The following is a 15,701-nucleotide window of genomic DNA, read 5'->3' as shown; positions in this document are numbered from 1 at the left end:
CACGTTTCGCTCTCTACAATTAGCAATATTGAAAAAAAGTTGCGTGAAACTGGAAATGTGAAAAATTTTGAACAACCAGGTAGAAATGTTCAATTTACTGACGAAAAACACTTAGATGTACTTCTAGAGATTGAGGAAAATCCGCATAAGACAAATCGAGAATTTGCCACCGACAATGATGTAAGTAAATCATCTATTTTGAGAGTTTCGCATAAAGAAAAACACCACCCTCACGAAGTTAAGTTGGTTCAGGAGTTAAATAAAGATGATTCTTATAGAAGGCTAGAATTCTGTGAATTGATGATGGTCAGAATGAATGTAGATTTGTAGTTAATGAACAAAGTAGTGCGACGTTTCATTTGAACGGATATAGATATTGGAGCAGAAAAAATCCTCACTGTAGGTGTGAGGCACACACTAAATATCCTAAAAGAGTGAACGTTTGGGCTAGTGAGGTTTAACTAGTTTTTTATTAACTTAACATTACAAAGACTTTTTCCTGATGTTAATCATCTAACTGAGATATATCGAACTATTTATTATCAACAAGACGGAGCTCTACTGCATTTTGCACGTATAGCTAGAAATTATTTATACGAGGTTTTTCCCAATAGGTGGATTGGAAGACGTGGAACGATCGAATGGCCGGCTAGATCGCCCGATTTGACTCCTCTCGATTACTTCTTACGGGGTTATTTGAAATATAAAGTATATTTTAATAGATCAGACAATATTGCTAATTTAAAAGCTAGGATAACGGAAGAAATTAACAAAATAGCCCCTGAGGACATACAAAATGTTGTACGAGAATTCCAAAATCGCCTTGGTTATTGTCAAGAAGTGAATGGTGGTCATCTGGAACATTTAATTTAATTGTAAAGTACATTGGAAAATACATTCCAAATATTATGCGACATCTCCATTCTATGTAAAGTTTTGTGATAGAGATATCATCATAATTTTACATCTTAAAAATGAATTTTCTTAGTTATGATTACACCAAATTTAAAAAACTTTATATTGCTGGATAGAGGACTAAAATCCTTTTCCAACAAGGTACCACACGACTTTATTTAAAATTTTCGAGAGGGTGCTGGAGATGGATAATATTTTCATACTGTAAATTGTCAATTTATGAATAAAAATCAACCTGTTTCATATAATAACGTTAAAATTGAATTTATTCCATACATATGTACCGCACTGTATGTTTGAATTTGAATGAGGACAAGTTCCATAAACATTTATATGGTTATGCTGTTGACTTTATAAATAAATGTCGTATCCTGAGTATTTCTTTGCAAATAGTGAATAGAGTTTACTTATTTGGGGGTGTTTGATAAAATAGTTTATTTAACGATATCCAAGTAAGAAAAACTATGCATTTCTATAATGTCTTTATTTTTGATTTATGAGTAATTACATACATGATAATACAACACATACTATATACAAAACCTATGGCAATAATATTACACAAAAGTTAACTATGTTTTATAGACAAGGGCACTTCAAAACTTTAAAAATTTTCTCGTTATAAATGACTCAAATGGATGAGTTTTTCCTAATAATATTTACAACAAATCATAATAATACACAGTAATTAAAAATAAGAGATTGCTCTGAATATAATTTTTACATACGCACTTTTTTCTAAACTATTTGATCATATTTCAGATTTACGAAAATTGAATTATATTAATAGAATAAAACATTGCTTCAACGATTCTTGTTTCCTATATAATTTCATTCATACACGTTTGATTATTTGCTACACACATTATTTAAAATCAAATAGGATAGTGGAAGCTGCTTCCAATTGGCCATCACTGTAAAAACATCATATTTAGAAGGCGAAAAGCCCCTGGATTCATTGGTATTGTCCATGTTTACTTATGAGGGCTGATCCATTTGTTCTATGCATGAACCGATTACAATAGAAAATGGGTGAACATATCAATTTTATTATATAGTACTTAATAAGGTTAAAAATTGTTTCCCATTAATGTTCTAGCATATTTAATACGTCTCGAAATAAATATTGTTTAATCTCTGCAATCCACTGATTAACAGCTGTAGGACATCATTATACTATTATAATGGTTTACCAGGCAAGTGTTTTTTTAATTGTAGAAACAATCGATATTCGTTAGGGGCTAAAGTTAGAGAAAATAGTGGTTTGGTCAATTGATTAAAAGCCTGCCTGATCTATTACGGCTATTGCAATGGCGGACCTGTAATCATAACTTCTTTTGGCATGTTAGAATGATCTTACCTGCTGAAGATTGCATCTTGTGTATTTTTGGCGGTGGTGGATCTCGATGTTACCACTCTTATTTAGTCATGGATAAGTAAGTTCTTGGATCTACAGGCACATATCGTCAAGTGAACTTAATGCTTAGAGAAATGATTTAATCAAAGTAAATTTTTACATATGAATCACACGCCTTTTTATCAATAAACATAGCATTCAATGACTAAACTTGTAAGAAATCTATACTACGTTGAAAACGACTGCAAATATTTTAGAGTTTGCTTGTGTGCATTTGCTAACATTCATGTTCAGTTCGGCAGTGAGAACCATATGTGATAGGAGTCTACATGTTTGTCTGTACACTTACCAAATTTTTTTACGTCGACACCTAGATCTATCTAATGAGCTTATTTTACGAAACAGGCTTTGCCAAGACATACCTACTCATAACAGTGAAAAAAAGTTTTATTTTGTAGCTTGAACGATTTAAAATTTTGTAAAAGTGATGTTCTTAGCTTTTTACTGAAGTCCTAGTAAGGTTTTTTAATTATTTTTTTCATTTACTTCTGCTTTGGTTAAGGGTATTGTTGAACCACACTGTCGGTCTTGCTATATGGTGTTTCTTAAGTAGTTTCTAATAATTCTCAATTTCTTTTTGCGGACGTTATACTTAAAATATACTTAATTTGTAATTATGTATTGAAACATCTACTGAACTTTAAAGAAGTTTGGTAGATTCTGGAATAAAAAATGTAGTTTTTCATGAAGCTCATAAGTTTCTAGGTCTTTGCCCTCTTAGTCTTCAAGTACTATACCTAAATCATTACAGTGCTCCAAAAATTATTTGTTTGATAAAAATTTCAAATTATTTATGTTTATCCAAGATAAATAAATAAAGAAAGATTCAAGAAAGTGGCCTATATCACTACTTCAATAAATTTTAATCAATCTGTAATACTTAGTAATAAAAGTAGTAGAAGTAAATAAAAAAGTATGTATTGCTTCATGATGTAGTCTAAAAAGCAGTTAAAACTATGAAATTATGATGGATATTAGCGAGATACTAGACTTTAACAAAAATCAGGACATCCCCAGTACATAGAGGACAACTTTCTTAGTAACGATTCACTCAGTTGAGTGACACTTGCCAAATTTGAGTAATCGAAATGCTACAATATCTTAAAAAGTGGGTGTTATGACTTCTATTATCAATTTCAGGTGTAGGAAAAACTGTATTCTTATTCTGTCAAATTTTATACCAATTTTATGCAATGTATGATACTGCAGTTTCTCTTATTGTCTCCTTGTAATCTTTGTAAATAAATAAACGCACGTATTTAATCACTGCGCGTCACTCTATACCTACTGAGATGTGACTCTCTCGGCTTCTACTCTAGTCGTTTCTATCTTGAGTATAAACATAATAGGTTACAATGGGACATGGTGATAAATAATTAATTTGATTTATAAACAGGCGGAGCAAAGGGATCAGCTCTCATACACTTATTCATAACGTTTTTTACCTGCAGTAATAAATGCATGTTTAACGTTCCTCATTCATTTTATTTTTATTTAATTTATTCTACAATAATGACAAGTTTGTATATTATGGAGTAGGGAACAGTTTTCAAAACAAATTTGGATAATTTTCTAAAAAATATGACACTACGTAAGGCGGAACAAAATGCTTTGCCCTCATTTGAGAAGCCAGATCAAATAATTTGAAAAAAAATTGAAATACTGCATAATAGAAGCATATAACATTATCAAATATCTATTTCGGATATATGGCAACAATACAACTATAACTTTATTTGATGTTTCTGAATATCTAAATCCTAGTTATTTGAGAAATGAAACTATTTCGTTGGTTTGTCACATAAAAATTCACTTCTATAACTCCCTTTGTAGTTCTAGGAAATAATGAAATATGACAAATTATATGACGAACCAAAAATTATGCCTGTAACCGTTGGAAAATATTATTAATGAAAAACTTTTCCACACAAAAAATATTAAGTCAAAATCTTATTGTCAAGTTAACAGATAATTTTAATAAACAAATACAAAATAAACGACAATTTGGCCATTTTAAACTAACTAAACGTTTAACCAGAAAGAAATTTATTGAAATATATAAGTAGAGCTTTTTATTTACATATATACAGGTGTTACTCAAAAACTATGAAAAATTATATTTTAACATGCAAGTGATACAAAAGTTATATTAGAATAATTTTTTTTCGAGATGCATTAATTCTTTTTATTTTTTTGGAAAAAGATAGGGGGCATCGATATTAAGTGTTACAGCAAAATTTGTGATGAAGATATCGAGATAATAGGTTCCAGCTAACAAATATTCCATTAATTTTCGTAGAATTGGAAATATTAGCCAAGTATTTAATCCTTTTAAAAAAATTCAGTTAACAAGAGAGAAAATTTCTCTGCTCTCGTACCTAAATAAAATAAATAACAATATTTCGAGTCATCATATTTCACAAAAAAAATTAGTAATCATTGGTTATATACTGAAACGATTTTTTTAAGAAATAAGAAGTTCAGTTCAAGCTAAAATACTAAATAATAAATTAAGAGGTTCACATAAGCTAAACAATTAGAAAATATATTATGTAATATATTATGATTCTTTGAAACAGTTCATGAGTTGAAAAGATCATAACAATTTAAATAAGGTTTAGAATTTCCTGTTATAAATTTAGGAGTATTTTAAATTTATTTTTAATTCAATGTCATGTTATATACTAACCAAAGCTTCAATGATCTTTTATACCAACAATTTAAATACAATATGTATGACCTAAAAATGTTGCAAACCTGTTTTGGTTGGGTTTGGTGTGAATGTGAGTTTGGGACAAAAATATTTAGGTTGGTATTACACTCGTTATTTGCAAACCAGAAACCCGCGATCTTGAATTTCGAATCTACAATAACTTCAAGAATTAGTTGGTTTCTTTCGATATTTGTTATCTCTCTGCAAATAAATTTATCAGCAGAATTTTTGTATGTTATATATTTTTGTTCTCAAAATAATTCAGTCTACAAAACATTATTTGAGTTCGTAGAGTGGGAATATTGAGTTTTCATAAAATATATTGAAATAAAAAAATAATATATTTTGTGTAAATAATCGTTAGAAATAGTTTGCAACATAACATTGAAATAAGATCATCAAAATAGAATATAAATCTAACAACCGTGTACATCCATTTTGATCAAACTCCTCCTACTAATGAAAATCGAAGTAATTTGGCTTTAACACAATTTTCAAAATCTATATCCAGATACCAAACAATCTTGCCTATTATGTTTGCCGAGCCTAAGTGATATTAGCTGCCGTAAAGCATCTTTGGAATGAATGAATCACAATTACACCATATTCTTCAAGTTATATACTTTTTGTACAATTGCATGTTTTAGGTGATCCATAAAAAATTGCTACAACTGGTTTCGTTACAGTAGCAATATTTCTTTTAATAAATTCCCATGAACCACTCTGTCAAACAATGAAAGGAATGTCTTCACTTATAAATATTTACAATAAAGGTATCTGAACATGCCTTCCTGGATCCACAGGCACATATCTTTAAGTATACTTAGTGCTTATAGAAATTATTCAATCCGAGAAAATTTGTTCAGATAAATCACATGCCTTTTTTATCAACATACATTTTGTTTAATTATGTCAAAAAAACATTGGACGGACATCCAACATTTATATCTTGATGTAGAGCAAGTTTATGAAATATGAGTAGCACAATAAACAAAATTCAGTTAGAGATGAGAGTATGTGATGATATCCAGCATCACAAATCAAATATATCACAAGACTATGCGCTTTTCTACATGTCTATGCCTCATGTATGAAGCCAAAGGACCCACCACCTCTAAACCCTTATATTATAACTCCAAGTTTGCAGAATCGTTTAGTGAATATCAAGATCACAACTACTTATTATTTTGTTGAAGAAAAATCTGCTAACACTGTTTATGGATTTCAAATATAAGCCTTAATTATTTATGTAGTTGTACGTATTTTATTCATATTATTTCACAGCTTCCCCTACAAGAAATCTGCTAAATAGGGCAATATTTTACTTTCATATCAGTTTATATACAAATATTCAACTAAATTAATTTTATTTTCAATTAATTCATTATAGAGTTTGCTTTAAGTTGTTATGAAATACATCATATTATAACGATTATTTTGAAAAAAATAATCAAAAGTGATTAATAAAGCAGACCGATTGAAGAAGGAAATCTCAAAGCAATAGCAACGTTCACCGGGTTTCCTATGCAAAATGGACAAATTTAAATTATGATTGCTTCCACAGCCACTATATACTCCCGATCTGGTAACAGTGACTACTAAAAAAATGTTCCAAAGACGCATTGCTCAATAGAAGCTTATTCTGAAGACAAGGAAAGAATAGTTAATATGATTGTATCGCTCTCTAAGGAAATTGTCTCTCATAGTATAATTGTTCAATTAGAACACTTTACACATAAATTAGGTAATAGAAAGAATTGAATAATATGTCTTCAAAATGAAAGTTATGAAAATTTTTGGGATAACTAGATGTTAACTTATTTTGGTACTTGTGCTACTCTAATGTGAGTGATACTAAGAATATATGAAAAATTATGTGTATGGTACAAAATGTATAATAAGAAACAGTCATATAAACATATTCCTAAATTTTATTGACGAAAGCTTAAGGCTGATTGGTAGCCTTTCCATGAAATACGAGCAACATTTCTTTTAGTATATTAAAAGTAACAATAAGACTGATCTGGGTTTGTTGACATCTTGCAATGTATTAGTGAACCAATATTTAATTGAAAGTATAATTTTAACAAAATAATGTGATGAGAAATCTTTTTTTCTTTCAATTTTCATTAAAATTCTTTAATATTAATGTCTGAGGTACTTACGAACTAACAAGCGTTACAGTTTTTATAGCTTCTTCATTTAAAACTCCATTTAAATATTAATAAAGTATGTGTTTTATTATTTGCTTTAGAAATCCGAACATATTTCAATTAACAAGAACAGTAATCCCAGGTAAACACATATCGTAGAGAACCAATTAGGGTATTCTTCTTTCCCCAGTATGACTTTTGCACCATGATTATAAAGTTCACGAATAATCTGGATTGTTTTTGATGTTCTAGGTTATTACGAGTATAGTTATGTTGAAGAAATGTTTGAATAAGGTTCGTATTGGGTATAGATAAGCGTATGATAGGAGGCACAGGCACAGGACTATAAGATCGATTTAAAAATTTTGAGTAGACAGTTATAAACTATGATTTTTGTTATGAACATTGATTTATGTAAAAAAGAAGAAATTCCAATGTATTAAATTTTTTTTCATACGACATTTTCGTCCATAAACATCTATCTCATATCGTACTAAATTACTTCCCGGACTAAATTACTATTTCTTTATTTTCAGTAAGTAGAAAATACTTTCATTTGTATTGAATCAAAAAGGCAGTTTGTTGCTAAAGATTTTAATATTTTTCTTTTTAAGCAAGGGGAGGAGGTTAATTTACTTTTGTCGAGATTTGTTTTGGTGTGTGATATAAATAAATGAATTTTTGTAGCAGCAAATATTTAAGCTGCATCTCTTTCAACTAGTTTTTAATATAATAATTCACATTTTCTGGGAGTAGAAAAATATTTTTTCCCATTAGCTGCTACCCTGCAATAATCAGTTTTATAGTGAGACGTCAACCACAATAGTAGAATTCTAAAGTGTTGGCTAAATAAATGATTTATTTTTTTCTTATTAGCGGATCATCCTGTAATATATAGTTTCTGATTTATAAATGAAATTGAATGCAATGTAATTAGGATTACTTTTTCTTAGTCCTCGACAAAATCCGAATTCCATTTATATTATCAGTAATATAGAGCTAGTAATACTATGCAAATTTTAGGGTGAATATATTCATATGACCTGAAATTAATTTGGTTAGTTATATATTATTTCACACATGAATGAATCGACATTACAGCTAAATACAAAACATAATTTCTATATACAAATAGACATACATTATAACTTGTTCAAAACTCCATACAGTATATAAAATTAACACCTAAAAATAATTCAAAATGAGGAGTTTTGAACATGTTTTATACAAACATTGTCAAAATTCGGATTGAGACTGCTATAATCACAGTCCTATAATTGTCTTAGCTTGAATTTAAACGCTATAATAAACTAAAAACCAATTTTAACATTTATAAAATACAATTATAAAATTTTTATACAATAAGAAAATTATTACCGTTTCTAACATTCATTCATACTCTTATAGTAGACAAATTTCCAAATATACGAGGCGTCCTTCAAAAGTTTTTTTTAAATATAAAAAGTGACCAAAGAGAAAATTTTAAACGGGACAGTAATATTTGACATATATAAACTATTAACTGGATAGTTGGTCCTAGTCTACGAAGATATTTAGGAAGTTTTTTTATAAACACACAATATACGAGGGGTTATTTAGAAATTTCTTTCATTATAAAGGGTGATCAATATTTAAATTTGAAATGCGACAGTATTTAACATATTTATAATACGAGGTCGGTTTTTCTCAACCTTCGATAGGCTATAAATCGAAGACAAGTTCATATAAAACAATAATTTTATAACCAAAAGATTGGTACACTTTCGGTTACTTTTCGACATAATCACCGATGAGATTGAGATTTGTCATATCTGTGGACAAGCTTCTCAATACCCTCTTCAAATAAATTTGCCGTCAATGCTGCCTAACCGTTCAGTAACAATACAATCAAAAACAGACCTTTAAACTTCTGGAAATTCCGTAGGCAAAGCAGTAATGGTGAATCTGCGGTTTTCTTTAACCATTCTGTCAACTTGTTGAACCTGAAAGGACAGATTTGCGCCCTTGGCTCCTTTCATCATGCATATCATTACGGCCATTTTTAAACCTTCGACACCATCACTCATGAAATTTTCGCCATATACACGACTCATTCTCCGATGCAGAACTATTGCCTTCAGCATGTGGAAAACGAATCACACTTGGTGGGAGCATCAATAATGGCGGAAATGTTTACGTGGCTGTAGCACAACGCCGATTGACGTCTGAATGTCAACATTGAGAATGTAGTTCATCGGTAGAGTATTGAAATTATTCGTTGAAGTTAAAAAGAATGATTGAAACATGTGTAAAGGGTGTTAAGGAAGGACAAATGTTCATGTTGCAAAACAATCTAGATGGGTACGTGTCATGAATACTTGATAACAAAGTTGATGATGAAACACTATTTACGAGCTTAATCAGTAGTCTATCAAATTGCGACGCTTACAAAGTAACTGGTTCAACAGTCAGGCGAGAGAGTTCTTTGATGATGTTATCCAAAAGTTGATGCTACGACTCGACAAATGTTAGATTTTATTAATTACGTTGAAAAGTGAAATGTTCATATTATAGTTTGTAATATATTTTTAAAAAGTGGCTATTTTATGATCACAATCTTGATTCTATAACACATGCGTCTGTATTTTGAGGCATATTGCGAAATAGGACTGAAGAGCCTGATTATTTTTCTATTGGTTAGGTATTGCTGCGAAATCACATTGAGTATTTGAATTTTGGCGATTTTCTAGATAAGAATTCGTAATTCACATACTAGAGTTCGGTTAATAGAAGTATTAGTATTTCAACAGATGCGAGAAACGAGAGCTCGAATTAGTAAGTAGTGCATTTGAAACACCAATTAGTTGTGTATAGTGAATTGTGTAAATTAGATAGACAAAAAATTGCAATATGTTCAAATTTTCATTATATATAATGGTTATTGAACAACTGAAATTTCTTGTTGCTCCTTGTTCTCATTATTTTCAAGAAAATATCATATGCGATTTTCCTAGTTAAAAATTTTTGGAAAAAAAATTACTTTCTTCGGAATTGCTATGATTGGAATAGAAATTCATGGTTAAAAATAATCTTTCTTATATAGAAAATAATATATAATCAAATATTATTATAAATTAGGATACGTTTGAACGAGAGGTAATATTCAAGTTCTTTATCAATAGAAAAATCTCTTTTTCCTGGTCAATTATTGGAAATATATTGAACTATATTGAACATCGTTTATATTGTAATAAAGAAATATGAGAAAAAAATTCATCTTGTGGAAACAAGTGTCATTATTTCGAAAAAGAAATTTATTAACTTCTATACAAAAAAGAGTAAAGAATTTACGGTAGTAAATTCAAACAGGGGCTCTCATTGTGGAGTTTCTTGAATTTAAACATTTCTTGAAATAAATATTCAAATTAACGTGAATGCAAATAAGTTAAAAATATAACAGTGAAATCGACTACAATTATTAATATTTCAAAACATTTATAATTGATCAAAATTAAATTTCATCCAAATGATTACGTGATAACAAGTCATAGATATGTAGTAACATTTTGAATGAGACAACTTATATTTTTAGTTCCTTTACATGAAGCCTCAAATAAACTTCTTGAAATGAAATCTTTTGATGTAAAATAGTTAGAAATTTGTGGTTTTAGTTCTAAATTTGCGAAATAACGTCGAAATCACTGACGATTACACAATTTCGATCCAGGAAATCAAGGAACACTTGATCTAGTCTTTCTAGAAGAAGAAACATAACAATTTAATCTACAATAAACTGGAATGTAATTAGTAGAGTGTATTTCATGAATTACATAGTTTGGTATGATTTCACAACGATATATTTAAGTGATTCAACGTTATGGAATATTATTGTGGTCAATTGATAGAATATTTGAAAACGTTTGCTACTCTGATTCTCTCTCTGTCTTTCTTTCTCTGGTCATATAGTAGTTGACTGGATTAGAGAAAAACAAGATGAATCAGGACATTGGTGAAACTTCTTGTGATTTGTGAAAGGTCCTTCCTTCACTTGGCGATATTGGAAACTATTCACGGATAACTTGAAGATTGTTATTTACTCTTCTTTTATTGGAAGTGCGATAGAATCAATAGGAGCCCAATTTCGATTAATTTTGTGGTTTATTATGAATGTTGAATGTTTTTTCTCTGATGGTTACCATGTTTGGTTGATTCCAATTACAATCAGACTTTTAGAGGCTTAGTATTTAATGGATCATTAAGAAGATCAGCTTTATTAATGTTTTTCAGCAGTACAGCGATCCGTAGGTTAAAATCTTTGAATAACCATGTCGTCACAAAGTAGTATGATGTCCTCTAATCCTTTATTTCTTCTTTGCCAACAATGGCAAAACACGTTTCTTTTCAGTTTTGGTTTCTGGTACCGTTACTACAAAGATCTTCTACATGTGTAACTAACTACAAGTTCATACACCATATCTGATCATGGAAAACGTTTAATGTTGTGCCTAATGAATAAGTTTTAGGATATTATCTCTGGATAAGAAATTGGATATTTTTGGATGGTACCCTTTTCACTCTTAACTTGAAACCTCACAACATTTGTGAATTTTTCAAATACACACAGCTTGGGGAACATTTTTCACATATACCATCAAAGTATCCCAACAACATAGTTTCCTAGCAATCACTTCAAAATTCATATTTTTTGTTTTATGAGACTTTTCTCATTAACATTAACTTTGTCTTTTCAGCTTCCTATACAATTTCCTCGAGAATTTCAAAATCTTATTCCATATTTGATTTTTGAGTTTTTTGACATTTTGATAAATATCTTCCTAGCAACAAAAGTGCTGGCAATAATAATGTAAAGGTGAAGTAAAGTAAAAGTAATAAATCTATTATTCAAAACGAATTGTTATGACATGAAAGTAAGTTTACTTACCTATAAGTTTTATATTGGTTATTTGTTTTTAATGTAAATACTAATTATAAAAAAGGTTTGACATAGTTAAAAAACAGTTATAGTAGATAAAGTTGTGAATTCTTCAAAGACACTTACAAATTCTTGAAAAATCGATTTCTTTAGGACGTATCAAAAAAGAAAATCATTAAATGTAGGTTATAAAGGTGGTTACTTCATATTTAATTATAGATAGACTAAGATTTCTATATCCTTTTTTTAATACAATTAATGATGAGTAAAAGTACGAGTTCAAATTATTAAATATATTTATTATTATTCAATTTTTTGATTGAATTCAATTGACACGAGGTAATACATTAAAATTGTTTCATTTAAAAATACAAACTTTCAAACAACGCCCTGTTAGATAAAATGGAACATAAATTTATATAATAAAACATTTTCGTAAATAAACACTTACTAATGAGACGGTAACATCTATTAAGTCATCATAACAATTACATTTTTTTTTATAAATATACCAGTTCTTCTGAATTACTTAATTTAACTAGGTCAAAAACGAGTTGCTGTGACTGTTCGAGGTAAAGTAGAGGTTATCGTTGGCGTTCTGGAGCTGTTGATATCCATCAGCGATTGAAGAGCCTGAAAATGGAAATATAAATGTCACTTATATACAATAATCATTCCTTAATAAATTTTAATGTCTGGAACTGTTGGTGATATTCATACTGAACACACTGTTTATGCTACCACTACATCAATACTCAGTTAACTGTCTAATCTTCTGCCAGGTAGTTTTTACTTTTGGTGTAGCTATGAATAGATTGTTCAACTATTATTTGATACAAGTTGGTTCACAATTTGTGCTATTCAAAAATCCTCATTGATGATAGGTTGTACAATTGTAACATATAATGGCATAGTCATAATTTTGAATGAAATCTACCACAAGCAAAATTTCATTAAAAAGTACTAAGGAACATCCATTTAGCGACTTTTCAAACTTGTCAAATATGAGGGTGTGAGGTCCAGTAATCGAGCTCGATGACTAATTCACAATTCGTTATTTAAATATTAATTGCAAAGAGACAGAGGGAAAGAGTACCAGTTTGCTTCTTGACATACTCAGATTTTCGGCAACTTGTTATTCTGAATTCGGTGATCGGATATTCATATATTAGTGTTGGAATTAAAACAAATAAAGTTAAATAAACTTTATATCCCAAAATAGGCTTTCTCTATACCTTTAAAAAGTAACGCTTGTCGTAGGACCCCAGTTAAATTTATTGATTGATCATCTGTTACGATTACGTCATCTATTACAACTAATAAGCCGTTTCAATATTCAGTTTACAAAACGGAAAGGGATTTCTGAATTATTATAGACACAGTCTGAGATTGGGTTCCAATCTTATTTCTTTAAATCACTCGCATATAGGCGAAATCCAAGAAATCGTGATCAACACCCTTCAAGCTAAATTCCGAATATTCGGGACCATTTTAAATTATGAAATTGGATGTCCCAAATTAACGCAACATTTAAATTTGCCGCCATTTATGCAGTAAAATGTTGATAACCCCAAAAAAACGACAGCTGACAGTTTAGGTTTAGAAAAAATGGAGCTTTACACGATAGATCAACGTGTCTTCATTATTGAACAATATTTTATAAATAATGAAAGATTGGCAGCGGTATTTCGAAAATTTAATACAACATATGGTCGGAATAGTGTTTCAACTTCGATAACTGTGATGAGATTAATTGACAAACTTCGGGAGAAAGGATCCGTTGGAGATGCAAAACACACTGGTCGTCCAAAAACCAGTGTTCCAAATGTCAAAATCAAAGCAGTGCGTGAGAGTATTGATGACAATCTAGGAACCTCAAATCGGCGTCGTGGACAAATTTCAAGAAGCGTATACTCACTAAACATCTGCGTCTCCTTGCTTATAAAATTCTATTAATACAACAACTGAAGACTAAAGACTATACACAGCGAAGAGATTTTGTTGCATGGATTATTGAGCATCAACTAATGGATGAGTTTTCAAGCAAAATCATCTTAAGCAACGAAGCACATTTTTACCTTGACATGTATGTTAATCGCCGAAATAGCCACTTTTCGAGAACCCACATGTGATTGTCGAAAAACAAATCCATCTAATACGTGCCACTGTTTGGTGTGCATTTTAACAAAGTTTTTAGTCGAATTTTTCAAGGAAAAATTAGACTGTTACGGTAGGCATGACTAGAAGAAAAATGGGGGGCACATCATTTTTCCCATGTTTTTGAGACCTCCTGAACACGATTATGATGGTTTTTCGAATGTCTGTAGTTTATATACATATCTGTTTAAGCTACAATTCTTATTTTCGTGTCTCGAGCAATTGCTATGGGTCCGATTTGGTTCAAAATTAGCATACATGGCTTTTTTGACGGCGGATTGATGTTATTAGAGTTTGGCTGAAAACAAATGAATATTTCGAGGGATCGCAGTGCCTAAAAAGTGATTTTTGACCTTTGCTCATCTCTGCTGGTCAAACGAAAAGCGAATGAAAAATGAAATTTCACATGTAGGTTCAATTAGTTGCGAGATGATTTCCTGTCTAAGGTCGAAACTTTCCATCTCCACCCCTCTCCATTTTATGGACATTTTTGTTATATTTTCTTATTGTTTGGCCAGAAAAAGTTTAAGTAGAGGGTTCGAACTTCGCATGCAAGTAGGGGTGATGTTGAAGAATTGTCTTTCTCAAGTTCAAAGTTTTCTTTTTCAGTTCTTCTAGCACAAAACGCCCGAATTCATTTTGATCGTTGTAATTGTTGAACTGGACCGCCTCCTTTTTAATGAATAATACGAGTATGATCGTTGCTAGGGTGATTTTTTTTACTTCCCATTTTCGAAATTTCTTTGTTGTCAATTGGAATTGAACAAGAGGGTTCGAGACCACCGGGTCTATTCGAAAGAGAGAGTTAACTTGTGAAATGAAAAGTTATTGCGGAATAGCAAATTTTCCATATAAAGGAATAAGATATAATTTCCAAGAAATTCATTTTATTGAAAGATTTGTTTGTGTATTAGTTAAATTCTTCATTCGACGAAAAATTCGACTTTCGTGATTGAGCTCTGCTGCTCACGGCTTTTTTTTATTCAAATTGGATGGTATTGATGTGGCCAATATGTGGTTCCAACAAGACGGCGCCACATGCCATACAGCCCATGAATCACTTTGATTACTTCTATATACTTTATGATTCAATGGGGTACTTGCATAGCTTGAGTAAAAAATAGTTTTTGATAGTTTATAACAACTTTTATTATAATTTTTAATTCTTTGATCAATATTTATAGAGAAAAAAATTATTAAACATTCAAAAATTTTGTAGGTAGTTCAAATATTTCATTATAAAATAGACAATGAACATATGGTACAAAGTAAATACGACATTTATTCTCTCGGTTAATCTAAAATAAGCGTTATTATTAAACTTTGATCAATCTGAAAAATAGTATATAAATCGTGTTTTGTGCCAAAATGTGAAAATACCACGACCTGATAAAGTTTTTTTATGGTGCCAAGAAATTCTAATATACAACAAAA

General features: G+C 30.1%; 1 protein-coding gene and 1 long non-coding RNA gene across 3 annotated transcripts in view; both read right to left on the bottom strand.

Moving 5' to 3' along the window:
• Window positions 1–1,382: 1,382 nt before the first annotated feature.
• Window positions 1,383–9,343, bottom strand: LOC130891644 (uncharacterized). Its single transcript, XR_009058935.1, has 2 exons — window positions 7,211–9,343; window positions 1,383–5,768 (listed from the first exon to the last, which is right to left on the bottom strand). It is a non-coding gene; the product is annotated as an uncharacterized LOC130891644 (long non-coding RNA).
• Window positions 9,344–12,409: 3,066 nt separating this feature from the next.
• LOC130891509 (protein turtle homolog A-like) overlaps window positions 12,410–15,701 on the bottom strand; it is an 842,489-nt gene continuing 839,197 nt past the window's right edge. For both annotated transcript variants that reach the window (XM_057796310.1, XM_057796309.1), the window contains exon 15: window positions 12,410–12,743. In XM_057796310.1, coding sequence (XP_057652293.1) covers window positions 12,654–12,743 — 90 coding nt within the window. In that variant the 3' untranslated portion in view covers window positions 12,410–12,653. The remainder of the gene's footprint in view (window positions 12,744–15,701) is intronic.

The sequence above is a fragment of the Diorhabda carinulata genome, chromosome 3 (assembly GCF_026250575.1).
Source record: "Diorhabda carinulata isolate Delta chromosome 3, icDioCari1.1, whole genome shotgun sequence".
NCBI lineage: Eukaryota > Metazoa > Arthropoda > Insecta > Coleoptera > Chrysomelidae > Diorhabda > Diorhabda carinulata.
This window is presented reverse-complemented; position numbering and strand designations above follow the sequence as displayed.